The 20,921-nt window shown below is 42.0% G+C and overlaps 2 protein-coding genes across 4 annotated transcripts in view; one reads left to right on the forward strand and one right to left on the reverse strand.

Moving 5' to 3' along the window:
- Positions 1-11,589, reverse strand: part of LOC118405706 (WW domain-containing adapter protein with coiled-coil-like) — a 19,164-nt gene extending 7,575 nt beyond the window's left edge. The window contains exons 1-14 of one of the 2 annotated variants that reach the window (XM_035805333.1): positions 11,365-11,589; positions 11,171-11,204; positions 9,883-10,162; positions 8,188-8,259; positions 7,122-7,258; positions 6,694-6,744; positions 6,292-6,410; positions 5,265-5,413; positions 4,203-4,301; positions 3,687-3,812; positions 2,537-2,674; positions 1,950-2,063; positions 1,410-1,492; positions 912-991 (exon numbers count right to left, since the gene is read on the reverse strand). In XM_035805333.1, coding sequence (XP_035661226.1) covers positions 912-991; positions 1,410-1,492; positions 1,950-2,063; positions 2,537-2,674; positions 3,687-3,812; positions 4,203-4,301; positions 5,265-5,413; positions 6,292-6,410; positions 6,694-6,744; positions 7,122-7,258; positions 8,188-8,259; positions 9,883-10,162; positions 11,171-11,204; positions 11,365-11,414 — 1,532 coding nt within the window. In that variant the 5' untranslated portion in view covers positions 11,415-11,589. The remainder of the gene's footprint in view (positions 1-911; positions 992-1,409; positions 1,493-1,949; positions 2,064-2,536; positions 2,675-3,686; positions 3,813-4,202; positions 4,302-5,264; positions 5,414-6,291; positions 6,411-6,693; positions 6,745-7,121; positions 7,259-8,187; positions 8,260-9,882; positions 10,163-11,170; positions 11,205-11,364) is intronic. The other variant, XM_035805334.1, reaches the window with a different exon arrangement.
- Positions 11,590-11,783: 194 nt separating this feature from the next.
- LOC118405789 (MAGUK p55 subfamily member 7-like) overlaps positions 11,784-20,921 on the forward strand; it is a 33,790-nt gene continuing 24,652 nt past the window's right edge. Inside the window, exons 1-2 of one of the 2 annotated variants that reach the window (XM_035805541.1) lie at positions 11,784-11,986; positions 16,920-17,034. The gene's annotated coding sequence lies outside the window, so the exon portion shown is untranslated. The remainder of the gene's footprint in view (positions 11,987-16,919; positions 17,035-20,921) is intronic. The other variant, XM_035805543.1, reaches the window with a different exon arrangement.

Below are 20,921 nucleotides of genomic sequence, written 5' to 3' on the forward strand. Positions count from 1 at the left end.
TCTGGCTATGTACACTCGTGAGACTGAAAGAAACGTACCCCACACATTTCTGGCTATGTGCACTGTGAGACTCAAAGAAACGTACCCTACAGATTTCTGGCTATGTACACTGTGAGACTGACAGAAACGTACCCTACAGATTTCTGGCTATGTACACTGTGAGACTGAAAGAAACGTACCCTACAGATTTCTGGCTATGTACACTGTGAGACTGACAGAAACGTACCCTACAGATTTCTGGCTATGTACACTGTGAGACTGAAAGAAACGTACCCTACAGATTTCTGGCTATGTACACTGTGAGACTGACAGAAACGTACCCTACAGATTTCTGGCTATGTACACTGTGAGACTGACAGAAACGTACCCTACAGATTTCTGGCTATGTACACTGTGAGACTGAAAGAAACGTACCCTACAGATTTCTGGCTATGTACACTGTGAGACTAAAACAAACCGTACCCCTTACAGATTTCTGGCTATGTACACTGTGAGACTGGGCAGAAACGTACCCTACAGATTTCTGGCTATGTACACTGTGAAGGACTGAAGGGAACGTACCCTACAGATTTCTGGCCTTATGTAACACTGTGAGACTGATAGCCACTGTGAGACTGAAAGAAACGTACCCTACAGATTTCTGGCTATGTACACTGTGAGACTGAAGCAAACGTACCCTACAGATTTCTGGCTATGTACACTGTGAGACTGATAGAAACGTACCCTACAGATTTCTGGCTATGTACACTGTGAGACTGAAAGAAACGTACCCTACAGATTTCTGGCTATGTACACTGTGAGACTGAAGCAAACGTACCCTACAGATTTCTGGCTATGTACACTGTGAGACTAACACAAACGTACCCTACAGATTTCTGGCTATGTACACTGTGAGACTGACAGAAACGTACCCTACAGATTTCTGGCTATGTACACTGTGAGCAGGTGACGCTGTGCTGGTGACCGCCTCCGGCTGCTGACTGGAGCTGGGCTGCACAAACAACACACAAAACTGGTTAGACTCTCAGAAGCACTGGGGAAGATAGGATGGTGGCCTTAGTAAAATAAACAGCATATCGCCCCATTAAATCTAATCATACTGTTGGCCTCCTTCAAGCACAAGTTGCTGGTATGCTATGCAGACATTTAGGTAAGGGAGGGGGGGGGGGGGCGTCAAGGTGTCCCCGGGACAATGTACCATTAACAAAGATTAGACACCTCTTTTTCAGCAAGAGCCTTTGTTATAAAACATGTACTGTTGTCCACGTAATACTGCATAAAAACAGGTTTACATTGCTTGAAATGCCCATCTGGTTAACGTAGCACACCCCCACCCCGATTTCATGTATGCCCAGTCTATAAATCAAAGCTAAAAGCTAGAAGTTGTTATGTGATAACTCATGTGGTACCTGTGGTGAGAGCTGGGACTGGTACGGGGAGGACATGTCTGATATTGACGTCCGCATTGACACTGGGGAGGAGTCAGAAACATCTGGGGGGAAACAAACAAACATTAACAATAAAATAATGCTCTTGCAGTTCTGGCAAATGCTCCAAGAGGGCCCAAACCTATGTCATCATATTCCCCAACATAAGAGCTATTTACCATCCAAATATCAGGACCATAGCTTTTCAGAACACGAAATATCAACATCAGAAGTTCTGCATTAGTACCATGGAAAGCCACCAGAGGGCCCGAAATCTAATCAATTCTTTTATAGGACAAGAGCAAAGAGCAAATTTCATGACAATTCATCCATCACTTCTAAAGTTACGCTGTTTTACCACTTACATACAACAGAAATACATACAACACACACACATACATAGTCTTACTCTACTGAGTTGTAGCATTTGCATACATACAAATGCTACCAAAAACATGAACTTCTCAGTGAAGGTAATAACACAGTGAAGTCAGGCAACATATGAAAGATAAGTTTGCTCACTGGAAGGGGGGACAGTTGTGGACGCCTGCGGCTGCTGGGCCTGCAGTGCCTGTTGGGTCAGCAAGGTGGCGTGCTGCAACAGCTGTAAGGACTGCTCTACTCCTACATTGTGAACTGGTGGCAAAACAAAAAGGCATAAACGTCAGGAATAAAAAAACAAAACACAACTTGACTTAACTTGACTTACACAACACATTACTGTAAAAGTTTTAATTTTGTGTGTTTTTTCACGGTGGTTTTTAATTACTGGTTGAAACAAGGCGGTACATGTTGTTGAAGAAGTCAGAACAAGCATTTTTCCTGGTAATTTTTAGTTTTCCAGGAAGAAGTTACTGTGGAAACTGTGAACACTTTTTATCTTCTCCTTCTTGTGCCATCACTACACTCTAGTACTGTGAACACTAGACTGTCGTGAAAATTTCAACATTTACAATGATCTGGCAAAACACTTGCATGCCTGATGCTTACTTCCGTGTTTCTCAAGCAAATATCTTCTGACATGAAAACAACAGAGCCAGCAAAGTGATTTCTTAGCTGACTTTCATACTGCAGAAACAGAAACTGATGAGGAGTTGAGTTCTCCTTACCTTGGGATATACTACTTGAGCTGGAGGTGGGGGGGAAGAGCTGCTGCACCAGGGAGGAAGGGATGGTGTGGGAGGTGGGGTGGGTGCGCCCCAGGGAGGGGGTTCCAGGTGAGGGGGTGTTCTGCACCGCAGGGGACTCTGCAAGGGGTAGAAACATTGGTGTGAGATATACTGTGATGTCAGCAAACATGGGTGTGATACTGAAATGTCAGCAAACATCGGTATGAGACATACTGTGATGTCACTTTACATTGGTGTGATACTGTAATGTCAGTAAATATTGGTGTGAGACATTCTGTGATATCAGTAAACACTGGTGTGATACATTGTGATGTCAGTAAACATTGGTGTGAGACATTCCATGAAATGTCAGTAAACATTGGTGTGAGACATTCAGTGTGATGTCAGAGGGAGCAGATAGATTACAACTGCTCCTCTCCAAGCAGATGTGGGTTGGGCTGCATCAGGCTTTGATCGTGACCTACACGGACATTGGTCCTATCAGTGTAAAGCCTCATCATATGCAGGGGGTATGCCGACCTTACAGACTTCACAGCAATACAGCTGGTGGAGCTCTGTCTGTGTTCTATGCCAGGTCTCCAAGGTAACAGGACATTACAACTTTTCTCTGACAGTTCTACACCAGTTGCCAGGTAACAGATGTTTCAAGTTGTTCTACTCCTGTTGCAAGGCAAAAGCTATTCTGCTGTTGTTGCCATGCAACAGTTGGCTTGACCTGTTCTAACTTCTACTCTTGTTGCAAAGTAACAGCTGTTCTGAACTATTCTACTCCTGTTGCTAGGCAACAGATGTTCTGAGATGTTCTGCTGTTGCTAAGTAACAGCTGCTCTGACCTGTTCTACTCCTGTTGCTAAGTAACAGCTGCTCTGACCTGTTCTACTCCTGTTGCTAAGTAACAGCTGCTCTGACCTGTTCTACTCCTGTTGCTAAGTAACAGCTGCTCTGACCTGTTCTACTCCTGTTGCTAAGTAACAGCTGCTCTGACCTGTTCTACTCCTGTTGCTAAGTAACAGCTGCTCTGACCTGTTCTACTCCTGTTGCTAAGTAACAGCTGCTCTGACCTGTTCTACTCCTGTTGCTAAGTAACAGCTGTTCTGACCTGTTCTACTCCTGTTGCTAGGTAACTGACCTGTTCTACTCCTGGTGTAGATGGTCTGCAGATGTTCGGGGGTTGTTGAGATGTCCATGCGGTCGCTGCCCTGTCCGGGGGTGCCTCGGTGAGCGCTGGGGGTGCCCTGGGATGAAGAGGGGGTACCTGGAAAAGGGGGGGGGGGGGGTCTTGTTACAATTCACTGATGATGGGGACCTCATTATAGATCCACCGATGAGGTGAGGTGCTTGTAAAGGATGCACTTAACAAGGTATTTAGCTTTCACATGATTTATTCCTTTACACAAAGCAGAAAGATTGGAATATACACAAATGTTTTCTTAACAAGGGAGGAAAAAGACAACTTTCAGGTTCAATTTTGAGGTTCTTACCTGTTCTATTGAGAGACTTGTGTCTTACCTGTTCTATTGTGAGACTTGGGGGTGTCTTTGTGCCTTACCTGTTCTATTGTGAGACTTGTGTCTTACCTGTTCTATTGTGAGACTTGGGGGTGTCCTTGTGCCTTACCTGTTCTATTGAGAGACTTGTGTCTTACCTGTTCTATTGTGAGACTTGGGGGTGTCCTTGTGTCTGTCCAGGGCCGGCTGACCGGAGGCGCGGGGGGACGGGTCCGTGGAATGCTTGTGATTAGATGCTGCAGAAATGTAGAAATCACCATTAAAACCTGCTTCGGGGGAGTTTTTACATTAAGGAGACATGGTCACCAGTATAGGTTGACTGTTGATACGAGACATGTACTTGGATACTTCGCGCTGATACCTAGGAGTACCAGTTGGGTTAGGGGTGTGCAGAGGTGGCTAGTGGTTAGGCCTGGAAAAAATGTGTTTCCTGTTGTCCGCAGTGGAGTCACATAGTTTCCAGGTAGAATTTTTATTCAACCTGCATCCTATTGAAGTAAAAAGACTGCTTGCCTCTCCGATGAAGGATAAATGTATCCATTATGCACAAAATTTAATGCATTTGAATTTTACTTTGAAACTGTATTGTATCATGACAGTCTTAGCAAGTCTTAAACAAAATTACAAGACACAAGAAGTAAATCCCTACCTACCGACCATAACGTTTTCAGGACTGAATCAGGAAACACAACACCCTTTTTTCCGAGGCCTTCCTAGTATAGTATCTAAGTGCACTCACAGCTAGGAGTACCAGTTGTACAGGTTATACTGTAGTAGTGTAGTAGTAACCAGTAGAAGTGTAGTAGTTAAAGGTAGACGTGTTGTAGTAGCCAGTAATAGTGCGATAGTAACCAGTTACCTATACTCCCAGCTAAGGGTACCAGGTGCTATAGAAGTGTTATACAGGTTATAAAAGTGTAGTACATTTGTAGTAATATTTAGTACATGCAATACTCACAGCTAGGAGTACCAGTTGTTATAAAAGTTATAAAAGTGTTATACTGGCTACAAAAGTGTAGAACATTAGTATCTAGTAATACTCGCAGCTAGGGGTACCAGTTGTACAGGCTACAGTTATAGTATAGTAGTAACCAGTAGAAGTGTAGTAGCTAAACCAGTAATTAATACTCACAGCTACGAGTACCAGTTGTATAGGTTATACTGTAGTAGTGTAGATGTAACAAGTTATCTATACTCACAGCTAGGAGTACCAGTTGCGCTGCTGCTGCCAGCTTCTCTGCTGTTGGTTCCATGGGAGGAGGAGGAGGAGGAGGCAGTGGCTGAAGAGGAGGCCGTTTCCTTGGCAACAGGCTTGTCTTTGTGTTTCGACTCTCCGCTATCTTTTGGGCTGAGGGGTGAGAAAACATGACTACATGTAACCCTATCTGGTATTGGACGATGCTACAGAGATACATAAATATGCACTCAAATTAACCAATCAAAACAAATGATACATCTTGGTATTCTTAGGTGACACCAATCAAGTATGTTGGTTCTGGGATTTTGTAACGATAAAGCTGAACTTTAAGATCATCCGATATAAGTGTGGCAGAAACATCAACAAGATATTGGTGGCTGCCTAAACACAAAGATGAAGAAAAGAAGAAGATCAGAGCAGAGTTTTAAAGGTAAAATCTTGCACACACAATTACAGGAAGTAAATATAAAGTAGTCAGATTCAAGTTTTCATCTCAGCCTTCTGTTTCCATGTTGCCCTCTTGCTGATTAACTCAAACAAACTGTTAACTGACCAGTCCCTATTCCGAATAAAGAGACTCTTTTTACACAACCATTGCTTAATTCACATCAACGTTTCGGTGACCGTCTGTCACCTTCTTCAGGGCAATATAATAAATCAGCAATGGTTGTGTAAAAAGAGTCTCTTTATTCAGTGACGTACCAACCTGATGAAACTATTCACAGATGGTCTCTATCCCTCCTTACTCAGGGAAGTAAACACACGAACAAACACATACATACATGTAGAACAGCATGTATATTCAGTTTGAGCCTCTACATCTAGACTAACTTTGCATAACTTCCCAGAGGGCTCAGTCCACATGCGCGGACTGTTTCATTAGTGGGGGACCTACACTACTGTAAATGCAGAAACTTTCGCGGTGGTTTTCACTGCGAAAAGTCCATTTTCTCGCTACCACTAAATTAAATCCCCGCTAACTTAAATGCATTTACAGTATTCTAAGTAATCTAACACAAACACCCCACCTCTCCTGCCATCCGGGTGGTTTCTCCCACTGCGACACCTCAGTCTTACAGTTGTAGTAGTATTTCTTGCCGGAGGAACTGATGTGTTCCGACCAATCCCCTTGTGCCTTTCGGTAAGCCTGCACAGAAATAAAAATTGTTTCTGTAAGATTTCCGCTGCAAACATCTTAAACAAAAGACAATCTTACAATTTGTCACCTACTTTGTCAGTTATTACATGGTGGATAGAAATAGCTTTTTTATAGCTTTTTTTTTGTATTCTGTAATGTCTCTTTGTATGTATCAAGGGACACTTGAAAAACTGGCCACAGACCTGGGTGTGACCAACTGGTAAAATAAAGTAAAAATGAATGAAAATTGAGACCCACCCCCCAAATCTCTTGAAGGTGACAACTCCCTTACCTTTGTATTAGCTGCTGTAGCACTGGAGCTAGCAGTGCTGGACTGGGTATGCTGGAATATAAACACAAACATAACAGTCAGGTTAGAACTACACAACTCAACATACAGACACGAACTTGTTTGAATACAATGAAAATTTGAAGGTACATGTTTACGCCTTACAATGTGTCACTGATTGAATAACATTCTGTTAACTGTATTCATACATGAACCTCTTAAAGGATGAACTTGCTTAAACTTTCAGGTGGACTTAATTTCATGTGACAAAGGGGAAAGGAGATTTTGTTCATGTGTTCAGCTTGAGGTAGACACATTTCTTTACAAACATTCTGTGAAACATTTCTGAACGAACATTTCTGTAATGTTTCTGTCTCAAAATATGTCTATGTTATATTTCTAGTAAGAAGAAACTTTGCCTGAGGTCTCACCTCAGCGTTTTTCTTCCCCGTGTCGGTATCGTTTTTCTTGTCTGCGGCCTGGGGCTGCGTCTGTGAGTGGTTGGCGGCGCTGTTGCCCTGTCGGGGCTGGTGATTGGCTGCGTTCTGCGCCGGAGAATCGCTGGTCCCTGCGCGGATGACAGACAACACAAGTCAACACCACCCCTCAGACTCATCCTCCTACACCCAGTCCCCAACCGCACTAGCCTATTGGGGCACTGCTATCTAGATGCCTACCAGCGGTTACTGTGATTGTCGCCACAAACCAGCTGTCAACCAATCAGAGAATATGCTTTTCTTGGGCTTTTTGTTTTCGAAAGCAATCTCGTAAAGGCCGCTGGGAAGCTATCAGCCAATCATGTTACGTCTTACATAGCTCCATCCTCCTACGCCCGATCCCCAATGGCAGACTGCCCATATAAGGGTAAGCTCATTAATATTTATAAGCAGGGCGGTCAGTAACTCATCTGAGTGCACAAGAAAGCAGAGGTGACCACAAGGAGTTTTGACACGACTGTGGTCCCTCTGCGTAGGAGAATGCTCAGACTATTAATCAGCCATTGGTAACACTTTGCTTTCTGATAGTCTGGTTTGTAACTTGTTTAAGAACTATAGGCTTTAAAAAGTTCTCGATTTAAAGAACTCTGTTACAAATTTCATACTTTCAAATATTTCAGGCTTCAAAGTGGCACCTGTTATGGTAACAAATCAGCAGGGTTCTAACAGTGACATCACTTTTCCAACCAATCAGCTTTTCCCAGTGAAGAGAAATCAACCAGTGAGCAGTTGGTAAAAAAAAAATCCAACCAATAAGCTGTGTTTGAAGACATTATCTCTGCTCTCCTCCAACCAATCAGGTGTTGGCAAAGAAGAAAGCTGACCAATGAGCAGTGTTGTAACATTACCTCTACCAGGACATTTCCTATAGCCAATCAGGATTTAGCATTGGAGCAATCCCACCAATGAGCTGCATTCAGATACTACCTCTTTCTCTCCTCTAACCAATCAGGTGTTGGCAGAGGAGAAAGCTGACCAATGAGCAGTGTTGTAACATTACCTCTCCTGTCCTCTCTGTCTCTCCTGTGAGGTCGGTCCCAATCCCCAGGACTGTACCTAGCCCTTTCTCTCTCTAAAACACAAAACCACACCGCAAGCTTTAACAAAACAACTCTGGGAGGGTCAAACACAGTCGGAAAAAAACACACTTCATGTTAAAGAAAAAATGAGTACACAAAAGAAATATGAAGCACACAGAATGACAATGCAAAAGAAACTACAGATGTGAAAATGTGTTACTCAAAAAGCAACGATTTAGCATGGATGTCAGCGGAGAAAAAACTATTTCTCCTGTGAGGTTTTTTGTTCTGTCATTATCTGTGAACCCGTAAATAGTTTCATCAGGTTGTCGAATAAATTTAATATAGTCTTCTTCGATACACAACCCTTTTTATTATTCAGAAAAATAAAAGAGGATTGTGTAACAAAGATGACTATCTTCAAAAGAAACCTTTTTGAACATTTGAAATCAAAGGACATTGGCATGAATTCTACCTTTTCTGTGGAACTTAACTTTTGACGATTTGAAGGTAAAATTATTTTCAACATAACCAAGGTTGTGTTAGAAAGATCTCAAACATTTAACCCATGTCAGCTTAAAAGTTAAGACTTATGTGGTAGAGACTATCATTCTCGAATAGGGCTGTTTTGCCAGTGGTGTAGGGCTGATGTGAATTGGGATTTTACCATGGTCAATATTGACTGATGGAGGCCATATGTATATATAAAACCTTCAGGTGACTTAAACCTGATATAATGGTGGGCGATGTTTAACTGCATATAGTGTGAATCTTATGTTATCTCAGAGTTATGATACCCTTAAATGGAAACTTCTTGAGGCTGTTTTGAGTTTCTCATTTTGATACAAAACTTTCATCTATTGCCACTAAGGAAGGCTTTGGGTATTTCATGTTCCTGGTTCTCTGAGTCTGATAATTTTGGGCAAAGATTTTGGGAAGAGGACTCGTGCTATTGTTGTTTTGGTATAGAACTGTTGAAAAATAAAAACTTGAGTTTTCCAGAGTTCCATGAAAAGGATAAGCAGAGCCAAGAATAATTTTTGGTGGATTTGAACCAACATTCATTAAATGCTGCAGATTCAACATTGGCAGGTTCAAAACCGTTTTACCAGACTGCTCACACTAAGAACCTGAGTGACATGTTAGGTAAGTCAGGACTCAAAAGAGGGCCTACAGTTGCCTTGAAGCTAACCAGGCCAGGGTTTGAAATATTTCATTTCTACTTTCTCTTGGCTTAAATGTATGCTGCAGTGCTACTCCTTGCTGTAGTCTCAAAGCTTGCATTATGCCAATTTATGGGCAGTTATTCACTGAATTTACACCATTTCTTATATTTTTTTTCTTACTTTTCAAAACTCAGAATAATTTTTTTCAAGAAAAGGCTATCAAAACATTCACCATCAGCCACATTCTGATTGCATTTGGAGATCTTACTTTTCAAAACCGAGGGAAAATGTTTTCAAGAAACGAGTTCGAAAATCTTGAATATCACTCAGATTCTGATTTTGTTGTCTTCAGCACTGGTTTCAAACAATGGTGACAATTTTGGTTTCACAAAAGGCTGGTCCAGCTCTAATCCTCACATGAGAAAAACTTGTTTCTCCCTGAAAAGCGAAAGTGTTGGTGTTACTCCAGACACACGCTGCTGTCGCCATAGTTACGGTTGCCATAGTTACCTCTTCTCTCCCGCTCTCTCTCCTTTTCTCTATATCGTTCTGAATAAGAAGATTTGTTCTTATATCTGTCTCTATCCCTGTCCCTCTCCCGGTCTCTCTCTCGCTCCCTCTCTCTGTCTCTGTCCCGGGACTCCCACGGACTGTTCCTCTTGCCTGGACTGTCCTTCGTGCGATGGAAACCTCCGCTGGGCGAATCCCGCACTCTGTCAATCCGATGGTCGTAGTCATTATACGAGCCGCTGCTGTCACGCTTGGATGGGTACTTCCCCACACCAGCAGACTGAAATAAACATAAACAACAACATTAACACATCGGAATCAGCAGTGCAATGCAGCTATCACTTTTCAATGTTGTGCTCTAAAATTTAAAGTGTATTTACATGAAATTAAAAACAACTTTCAAAAATCAAAGACCAAATTTGTTACTCTGCCCATTGTTAAAACATTTATAGGTTAGTGTTATGTCTATCTTTTTGTGCTGAAGAAATTATACACCTGTTTGTCTAAGAACTGGTTAATGTACCCAATGATCATAACTTCAAGTGTCCTGTCCGCATGTCGAGGTTTGTGCATGATACAGTTTTTGGATATTCTAACTCAGTCTAAGTAAAAACCTTAAATTCCCCCCCCCCCCCCAAATAATAATTGAAGGAAACTAAAATGAATTTCAAGATGTCATTAATAACTTAATTTTCCAATGCTGCATTTCTTGAGTCAATTTTTGTCATTTATACAAAAACTCGACCTCAAAGAGAATTTTCTTGCAGTAATATTTTCCAAAAGATGCCAAAATTCGTTTATAAAGCTGAATTTCTTGTTTGTTTTGATATCAAATGGGGTGTTTTCCTGTGATCTGCTCATGATGACACAAACTTCATCAGGTGATGATCAGGCCCTTTTCTTCTCAAGAAAACTTCCAAGACTCCTTCTGTTTTAAGACCCTGTCTGTGCCTTGAGTCCAGACAATGTCCATGAGTGACACCTGTCTGTCTTTTGTTCTCTGATAAACTATAAACCCTCGGTCAAGGTTGATTGATTGGAATGAACTTTCCACGGTGACGATTTTTCACCAATTTCGTCTTTCTGGAGTGATCGAATTAAAAATTCAGAGATTTTTCTCAGCCAGATCGCGTGTTGAGATGTCCTGAACGTCCCAGTCGTATTTGAGAGTGGCTAATTTTGGTCTGGAGGGCCCGATATTTATGTTTACATCAGAAATTGTGACCACTTCTGTCAAAAATGGAGCTGATGTGAAGTCCCGAGTCTCGTCCCTTCTCGGCGTACCAACCTGGTAGGGATGGGCCTGGCTTCTGTCGTGGTACCTGCAAAACAAAACAGAGAACGTTAACGTGACAGAAACGGGCACTGGCGGGGCGGGGAAATCGGAAAAACTCATGGAAACTGGGAGCAATTTTGTAGAATGTCTGGAACAAATATGGCGGACTTCTGTCAATGGAGGAGTGGGGAAACAAGGTGCTTTACCCATCATTGAGCCGCGGATATTTCCGTGCATGCATTACCATCAATACCATAGAGGCTTAAGGGTGGGGTTTGGTGCAACTCTGGTGAATTTTCGGCACCGCAAAGGGTCTAAACGCCCGCTTATTTTACACCATCATACACCACCAGCCTCTCTGGAGGGGAGGACGCCATGACACATCCGGGACCTTCGGATTCCAGCCTGATCGATTGACGTTCGTGTCACGGAAATAATGGGGCTCTCAAAGAGGATTGTGTGGTCACAGATCTGATTTATTTGTCATTTTTAGACAGTAGAGAGGATATTTTCATCCATATACATGAAAAAATACACTTGCAGAGAAAAAAATGATATCTTAAGCAAAATCTTGTCTTCTGTGTTGGCTTTTTAGCAATCATACAGAGAAGCTGTAAATACTTCTAACAGACCCTAACACTTGACGGAACTTACCGAGGATTTCCGACTATTTCCGAAGAGCTGCGCTCGTAAATCTTCGGGTCCTCCATATGATACTCATTGTGAGAGGGACAAGCTGTGTGGCCGGTGGGGCGCAAGACGTTCTGGCACCGTTACATCTTACTTCTTACCCCCAGCGTCTTGGGTTCCACTCAAGAAGACTTTAAGGTGAGTAGAGAAGACAGAAGGCTCACCTGTATGATGTTTTAGTGTAGCTAGGCACCCGTGGAACACCGGTGTTGTGTCTGTTTATTTTATGTCTGGTGTTCTAACGTGGAAGCGATGTTCATGTTGGTGAAAACCACACGATCCCTTTCTGTGAATCTGTCTGTAGTTTGGTGTTCCTGTTGTGTTTCTGTTGTGTAAGGGAACATGGAGCTTTTGTTGTTGTACCAGATGGTTTTTGGTGTGTGCCTGTGTGTGTGTGTCTGTGTCTGTGTATGTGATTGTGTGTTTGTCTGTACGTGTGTATATGTGTGTGTGTGTGTGTCTGTGTGTATGGACATCAGTGTGTGTGTGTGCATGCGTGTGTGTGTGTGCGTGTGTCTGTGTGTGATTGATTGTGTGCGTGTGTCTGTGTGTGATTGATTGTGTGCGTGTGTGTGACTGTGTGTGTGTGAGTGTGCACACATGCACGTTACATGCATGTGTGTGTGTGGTGTGTGTGTGTTTATATCCCACTTTTATCTTACATTAACATTATATAATTCAAAATCATGCGAGGAACTGTAAATCGAGTCCTCCAAGCCTCCCCCCTCTATTTCCACAACAATGGGAGTAAACAGAAACAGACACTTTACATGTCAACTAATATTTACTCAGGGGTGGGCTGGAGACAGGTGTCTATACTATAGCTCAGGCCACACCGACTTATAGTCTGTGTAACACAAACTCCGCTGTCCAGGGCTGTAACTGGCCCTTCCCCATGGCAAATGTTTGGCGGGCTGCTATAACGGTGCACACACCAATTCTTCCGCGACAGGGGTCCGAGATAGTGCGCGACAAAAATGTGACGAAAGAGTCACGAGGGTCCGTGTTTGACACTTTGAGTTCAAATTTCTCATAATCTGCTGCGAAGTGGCATTTGATACTGGCATGGCTAAAAAGCGTAAGAAGTGATGTGTTTTTGGTGCAAATTGGTTTTGGGCCCGAGTGTCACTTCCTTGTATTAATACGCGTTGGAAGTGATTCGCCCGTTGACCCAGATTCCCCGTCCATATGCGGTCTGTGAGCCGTGTTGCTATGCCTCGCGCGTCGGGTTATTGTAAAAATCTCAGTGTTACGATTTTCTTTATTTTTTGCTTGATTAATCTTAGGTGTATTCTCTTTCCGACAATATCAGTCATTTTCATGACTAAACTATAGGTGATGGGTTTATTTCCACGTCAAAATTCCCCTTTTTTTGCATCCTTTTTTACGTGAAAAAAACTTATCTCCCCCCAAAATTATGAAAAGTAGAGAGAGTAGAGAAACTGAAACCCGACTGTTCTTAAAGCTGGAGCGATACCCTTCATTCCCATATACGGCTTTTCTACTTTAGATTTATTTTCTTGAAGAGACGGCCTCTCGACTTGAGGGTGCGCAGCCTCGATTTGAGACCCCAAATAAACTGGGGTGTACACCGTTAAGCGAGATTTAATCAGGCTAGCCGACTTACTGTAGATTTATTTACTTTTGCAGTGATTTTATTTCACCGTAGTTTTCAATTCTGTGGTTGAGACAATTGGTTTTGTAAAAGTGGGGTTCAAGCGCCACCAACTGACCAGTCCAACTTGTCTTGACCTTTTGCATAATTGTCTTCATTGAGTTTAGCATATTTACATACATGTTAATTCTCAGATGAGAAAACAAAATACTGAACTTAGAGTTCAATGGGAAGTCTGTACTGGTTTGCACAGTTGTGGAGTGAATGTTGTCAGGTTAGAGTTTTCCTTTTATTTAATTTGTTTTCATTTCAGCCATAAACTTTTGAACCAGCAATGGACTGTCCCCTAACCATCACAATGTACTTCCTGTACAGGTGCAGCCCTTCATGCACACAATGGACCATCCCCTGGCCATCACGGAATCATATTTTCTATACTGTATACAGCTACAAATCCTTCTAAGGGACTGTACGATATTTATCAGGGGGGGAGGGCTGGTGCATTAGGGGGGGAGGGCCATGTTAATTTTTTTTTAGGTGGGGGGAGGGCCATGTTAATTTTTTTTGCGATAGGGGGGAGGGCCATGTTAATTTTTTTCAAAGAATTGTTTATACTATTTTTTGTTTTGATATCTTGACATGGCCCTAAAACTGATAAAATAAGCCTTCTGAATAGCCTAAAATGCAAGAGCTTCCGGGGGGCTTCGCCCCCCTAGGTCCCCCAAAGTGGCGCTGCCCTGGACCAGCGTTCCCGCCAGGCATACATCATTCCGTCTACGGACTTATTTTTTTCTGGAAAGACGCACTCGGCTCGGCTGAGTTTCCCCAAATATTTAAGTTACAAAAGCGGTGCGCGGTTAATATGTGAAGAATCCAAAACTATACACTTTATTTTTTAATTACAACATTTCTTTTGTTTCAAAAGGACAAAATTTGCGGCAGAAAAGGGGCCGCAATATTGACATATTGTTGTCAAGCGTCGATCGACAGCACATGGCGCGGCACGCCCCCCTCCCCAGACGGACTGTCGATCGCACGCACGTTGGGACGTCTTTTCGGGCTACTCCTTCAAGGCTACACCGGCACTGATCACTGCCAAAGACGCAGCAGATCACCATCCTTCGTATAATGTTTAACGTTCTTGGTCTACTCTACTCTATGTCAAAAGAAATCCAGCGGTGAGCCAAAGATTTCACGCCGAAAACGGGGTTACCTGAGGTCGCACGAAACAAACGCACGCTCCTGGAAAATGACGGCGCGGCCTTGTAAAACCCGACCGATTCGATAAATGATAAATTTGAGTAAAATCATCGGGCAAAATAGAAAAAAGAAAGTAGAAAAAAACACAAGGTGTGATGGCGCCGTCATTCTATCCTCTGGAAAAACTGATTTGATGCGGGAGGGCGCAACATCGATCGCACGAGGTAGGCATTTTTTATTCAATGCCGGAAAAAAATTGGCAGGATTTTTCCATGGGCTGACGAACTCACTGGCTAGAGCCCTGTTTGGAAGCATCAAAAACCCAAAATTTTCATATAGACATGACTGGACAAATAATACCCGGGCCAGATCACGGACTGCTGATTCCCCGAGCTTATAGTAAAGTTATAACGTATTTTGGGGGAGAGGGCAGACGTCGATTACTGAAAAACGGGAGTAAAAAAGGCAACCGGCATCCAATCTCGAGGGCATAATTTTCCTCTCAAATTGCAAGAAATTCTGTTTTAGAGGGTCTGAAAATCCAAATTTTCCCGGGGGAGCATGCCCCCGGACCCCTGCCCCGACGCTGTGAAAAAATCCAGGTGTGGCAAGAACACTGGCGCTCTTGTGCCCTGACGTCGATTAAGATTATTTCATCGGTTGTTTTTCTACCCGTTTGATTTTGCCTGTCGGGGGGGAGGGCCATGTTGATTTTTTTGAGGTGGAGGGGGAGGGTCACGTTAAATTTTTTTGAGATGGGGGGGAGGGCCATCAAAAATTTTTTTGATCAGACTTCCAATGCACCAGCCCTCCCCCCCCAATAAATATCGTACGGTCCCTAACAATATACTGCCCCAACTCTTCCTCTACGTTTGCAACCATTCTGACCAACATGACCAATATTCGACCCTTCTGATCAATACTGTACTATCCCCTAACCATCACATTGTACTTCCTTTCTAGCTAATAACCTAAAACTAACAATGCACTACCCCTATCCCTTCCTGTACAGCTGCGTTCCTTCAAAGCTGATGACAAATTTATTTCCTCAGTGACAGCTGTTTAGGGGAGATTCAGAAAATTTCTTAGGAGTGAGGACTTGATATAGCCACACTCGTACACGTAGTTTGCCAAATAGAATTACCATATGACCCAGAAAACATATAGTGTTAGAAATAGTTCTGCAAAGCAGAATTGTACTGGAAGCCAGAAGGGTACCTTTTGCCACCTACCCCATGGTGAAGTGGATCTCCCCTGTACATATGATTCACCATGCCTTCAGAGGAGATCTGCAGGGTTTTGTGTTGTTTCTGAGTCAGTGTTTTGCCTAGTCTGTTGGAAGTGAAGTCTTTAACAAAGGTGTGGAAAGACGGGTCAGCGAAGGTTAGAAATCCAGGTAACGTGATACACAAGGTAACGTTTACTCCTGGAGTACATTTACAACTGAATAGATCTGTAACCAGACCTGTAGATGTTTCAGCTAGTAATACTAATAGTCTAGTATCCATCGCTGTTGTCTTGCATCAGTGTCACTGACAGAAGACAATGGAGGTTGTCTGAAACTTCTGTCCTTTCCAAAGTCATATCCAGTTACTTGAGTACCTGCTTTTTGGTGTATACTAGTAGTACCCATTACTTTCAGGTACTGTGTGCCTGAGTTACTCCTACTAGTTTGTTTCCTTGGAGTTGGATCCCCTTGTATGTCCAAACTTATGATGTAGCATAAAAGGACAATGCACAGCAAACTAAGGACAACAGGGCCAGGAAGAAATACGTAATCTTAGTGTGTATCTTAGGAGATTAGAGTAGAATAGAGTAGTTCTTCTTACGCAGGTTTCAATTTAGGCCGCTTTTCATTTTCAGGTCACCGTCATTCCCTGAGTACTAGTATATCATGCATATATATGGAGGATGGCAGATGCCAACAGTGTACTAAGTACATGTATATCTGTCCTGTTGTGTACACGTAGTTCACACAATGTACTTGGTTATGTACATGTTATGTACAATGTATATGTTATGTACATGTAACGTTACGTTACAAACTACAATGTACACTATACATGCATTTATATCATCAGGCCAAAACTGAGTGTGGTCTACTACCATAACTCTTAGTGCACACATGTAAGTCCTTCAAGACTTCATACATCTTGGAAGAAGTCTTGTGAGTTGAGATGTCACCACCTTCAGGTGCTTAGAATTAGATGTAACGAAGTGAATCCAAACGTCTTATCTTTCCTCCTTGTGTTTCAGGATGTCTTACTGAGAAGACAGCTGTCTCCTTGAGGAGTTCTCCAACAAAACTTACTGCCTGATGCAGCTGGGAACGTCTTGGAGAAGTTGAAGCCAAGGTCATAACTTTGTCAAGGTTAGTCAGAATATTCCTGCAAATGAAATACACAGTATGCGTGTTTGTGTGTGACTTTGTGTGTGTATAACCCTAGTAGCTTTCTAAGCTCCATGCATCTCTAACTTTAAAGGGAAAACAGAATGATCAGTGTGCTGTCTGAGCCTGGAGGTGACCTTGAAACAGCTTAAAAGGTCAGCTGTCATGGCTGCCACTGAGTGTTCCTTGTTCCGTTCATGTTTGTGTTGGAGTCATGTGACTACTCAACTTCTTACACTGGATTCTGAACTTCCTGGGAAAATTGACAGAGACTAGAGAGGACCTGTTTGTTTTTGTGCTTTTTTAAGCTAAAAAGAAAGAATGTGTAAACTCAAGGTCAAACTATACTTCGTCCTAAGCCATCCAAGTGCTGCTAAACGCCACAGCAGTTTATTTCTTCTGACGGTTTAGTAAATATTTAGAAAGAGGAAATGAAAACAGCGGGCTGGGAGGAAAACATGACATGAAATTGATGAAAATACTTTTTTTAAAGCTTAGAATGATCGATATAACAATGAAAAGCAACAACATGTTTTCCCAAATAATAAGTGGGGACGGGGAAAAAATGAAAGATGGAGACAGCCCTGGTACCACTGTACAGACTTTCCTTCCATTATTTACTGTAAATGCAGAAACTTTTGCGGTGGTTTAATGTTCGCAGTTTTCGTGGCAGCCGCTTCACCGCGAATTTTAAATCACTGCGAACATTTTTCCATAACAGCAAGGACGTTATATCAGATATAGCGTCCTTGATAACAGTAAGAGACTACAGTGCTTTTGGTGGTACCGGGAAATTAAAAACACCGTGAAAAGTCTACTATCCCGCTACCGCGAAATTGAATCTCCGCGAACTTAAATGCATTTACAGTACATGTACTTTCACCTCAGGCTCTGTTTTCTTGTAAATTTTCCAGTTATTTTCTTAAAACCCGAGAACCAACAACTAAATTTGGTTTGGCCCCAATGAGTTGACAGACATGATGATTACAGATGACATGATTTCCCCTGACAAGCTGATTGTTCTTCACACAGCAGGGAAATTTAATTTATCCCGTCCATTCATCAATCAATACAGCCTCCCCACCTCCGGTACAATGGCCTGATTATACCGCCTCGTTAGGAAATTAATTATTGACGATGTTCAGAACAAAGGGCGTGACATCTGCGGCTGCTAAGCTCATCAGGAGAAAGTTAATTATTTAGATTTCCCTGCGGGGAGGTTCGGCCACATCAGGTTAATTTGTTGGTTCTTAGATTTTTAAAAAAATCAATGTTGAACAAGATCAGTCTGAGGGAAAAGTCTGTACCTCAGTACACACGTGTTTATGAAGGGCTCGAAATACCCACTTGCCCACTTGAAAATGCAACAACATTTTGCTTTGCGCAACTTAATTTCAAACCCAGGTTGCACACTGCGCAAACTGAAATTTTGCAGTTAGAACACTACTTTTTCCCCACCTACGTGCATATGCTTTTGTATTTATTTTTTTAATAACAAAAAACATATTACATACTTACAAATGGAAGAAAAGATAATGGATAAGTAGATGATTTAAAGAAAGTGGGACAACCTGAAATGTTGATGGCGCAACTTGGCTTTTGACTCAGGTTGCCACTTGGACAACCTGGATGAAAAAAGTATTTCGGGCACTGGTTAGACATCCCGGTGAACAATATTCAAATACAACTCAATCTCTACAACTGGATAAAAATGGAGATTTACATCCGTATATTTCAAGTGACATCCATCCCTCTGCTTCAGCATCACCAGAATGAACTGGTACACACAGTTTTAGGGAGTGGATTAGAATGATAAGATGCATGTTTTCTCATCCCTCAGTCTGTTGTTATCAGGAGGTTTTGAAGAATTTCTGTTTTTCTGATGTCCAAAATACATGTGTACCAAGGAATTGAATTTGTGTGATGTGGTGTCCAATTGGAGGTTGGCACTTTCCTACTACAGAGCATTTTTCATTTTACGCACTGCTCCATACACAAATTCTGGAGACAACCAGAGAGTACCTAATGGAACAGACTGTGAACTGTGTTTGACCTAAAATGTCAGCAGAGTTGACAAATTCCATGTTCAGTTTCTCCAGTCTGACCCTTTGACCTTGGGAATCAGAATTCAGTAAGAACAGCAGTGACAAGGTCACATTCTTCACCTTGCAAGGAACAGAAGGAGTGGTAGCACGTTTCTAAAGTTCCAAATCTGAGGAAATTGGGAGGTTTTACTTCAGATCTATTCTGTGTGCAGCTGTGCCCCCTGTCTGCTAAGAGTTGGAACTGCAGCCAGGATCTTCAGCATTCAGAAGATTATGGAGAACAACTGTTGAGATTTCTTTAATTCCTCACATCACTCAGGTTAAATGACTAGCTTTGGCTAGGGATGTCCCTTGGATAAGACATAAAACCAGCGTCCTGTGTGAGAGCCACACCTCAAGCATGTTAAAGAATCCACCACATTTACAGAAACTGAGAAAGTGAGAAACAAGCAGGGTTCCTTCCCAGTGTGAGTGGATCAAACCTCACAGTCTGATCTTACACAGCTTGTACCTTAGACTGTCCAAAACATGTGCTATGCCCAAAGGTGGTTTATCGGTTATGCAATACAAACAAACAAATTCCAAGTTAACCCTTGTGTCTTAAACTGTGCCATCTGCTGGTAGAAACAGGACTGAGGTTGTAGCTATTTGAAGTGTTTTGTTGTTTTCATCCATGAAAATTACCAGTATGATCCTTTCTTTGTGTTAAGCTGAATCCTGATAACAAACCAGCAACAGCTGGGAGCACCAGTCTTTTCTTTATTGAAAATAATGAAAAATTTTCTTGCCATTGGCATAGAAGAATATCAATGTTTTTCATTTATCAATTTAAAAGTTCACAGCAGATTGTTACAAACTTTTATCCTCCAAATAACATGTCACCCACCATGTCGCAGAACTTGTGGTTGTTTGTACGCCAACTTGTCGTGTTCCATCTTGATTGTTTTCCATTGCCAGCTTTTATTTTATGTGTGTTGAACTGCATTCTTTTAATATCAATCAATTTGTATTTGAAATTGTTTTACATTTGTCTTGTATGCTTCTGAGGTGAGGGCCTCTTAATGTTGTTTTTGCCCCATCCTCAATGTCTTAATGTGAATAATATGAAATAAATCAACATGTTTACAGAATGTGTTGAGATTAAAACAGACATGTAGGAAAACGGAAATCCATTTGTAAACATTTTGCTGAAATCTCAGCATCTACATCAGATTACCGCTGCTTCCTTTCATTAACCTCAAATGTCCCCTTCTATTTCTCAATTAACAACCTAATTAGCGCCTTCTGACATCGTTAGCTGGGGATAACTAATCCATCAAATTAGACAAGACCTCACCACAGATAGGAGGATGTCTCAGGATGGTGTGTGTGTGGGGAGGGGGGGGGGGTAGCATCTTAGTTAGGGGAATATTTGGAAGAAGCATTATACTAGATACTAAACTATACTAGATTTTAAACTAAAAAAAGCGAACTTTTCTCTTCCGTACCATCAATCTATAGAATGTCCTAGCACCAAACATCAAATCCCTGCCCAACATCTCAACGCAATGTACCATGTCTTCTCAAGTTAATCTTTTTTTATGATTGTGTATGTTTCTTTTGATCTGTTATGTATATATACATGTATGTTTGCATTGTATATCTATATTTTATTGTTGGAACCCTGGTAAACTAGCCCTAAATAGGGCTAAAGTAAAGGGTATCTGAATAAAGGAATATCTAGGACTAGATGCTAGAGACACATATACATACCCAAAAATGTTGAAACACCAGTGCCATTGTCACTTCTATTAGCCTGAGTATCATCCTCCGTAGTAACCGTTG

The sequence above is a fragment of the Branchiostoma floridae genome, chromosome 18 (assembly GCF_000003815.2).
Source record: "Branchiostoma floridae strain S238N-H82 chromosome 18, Bfl_VNyyK, whole genome shotgun sequence".
Classification (NCBI taxonomy): Eukaryota; Metazoa; Chordata; class Leptocardii; order Amphioxiformes; family Branchiostomatidae; genus Branchiostoma; species Branchiostoma floridae.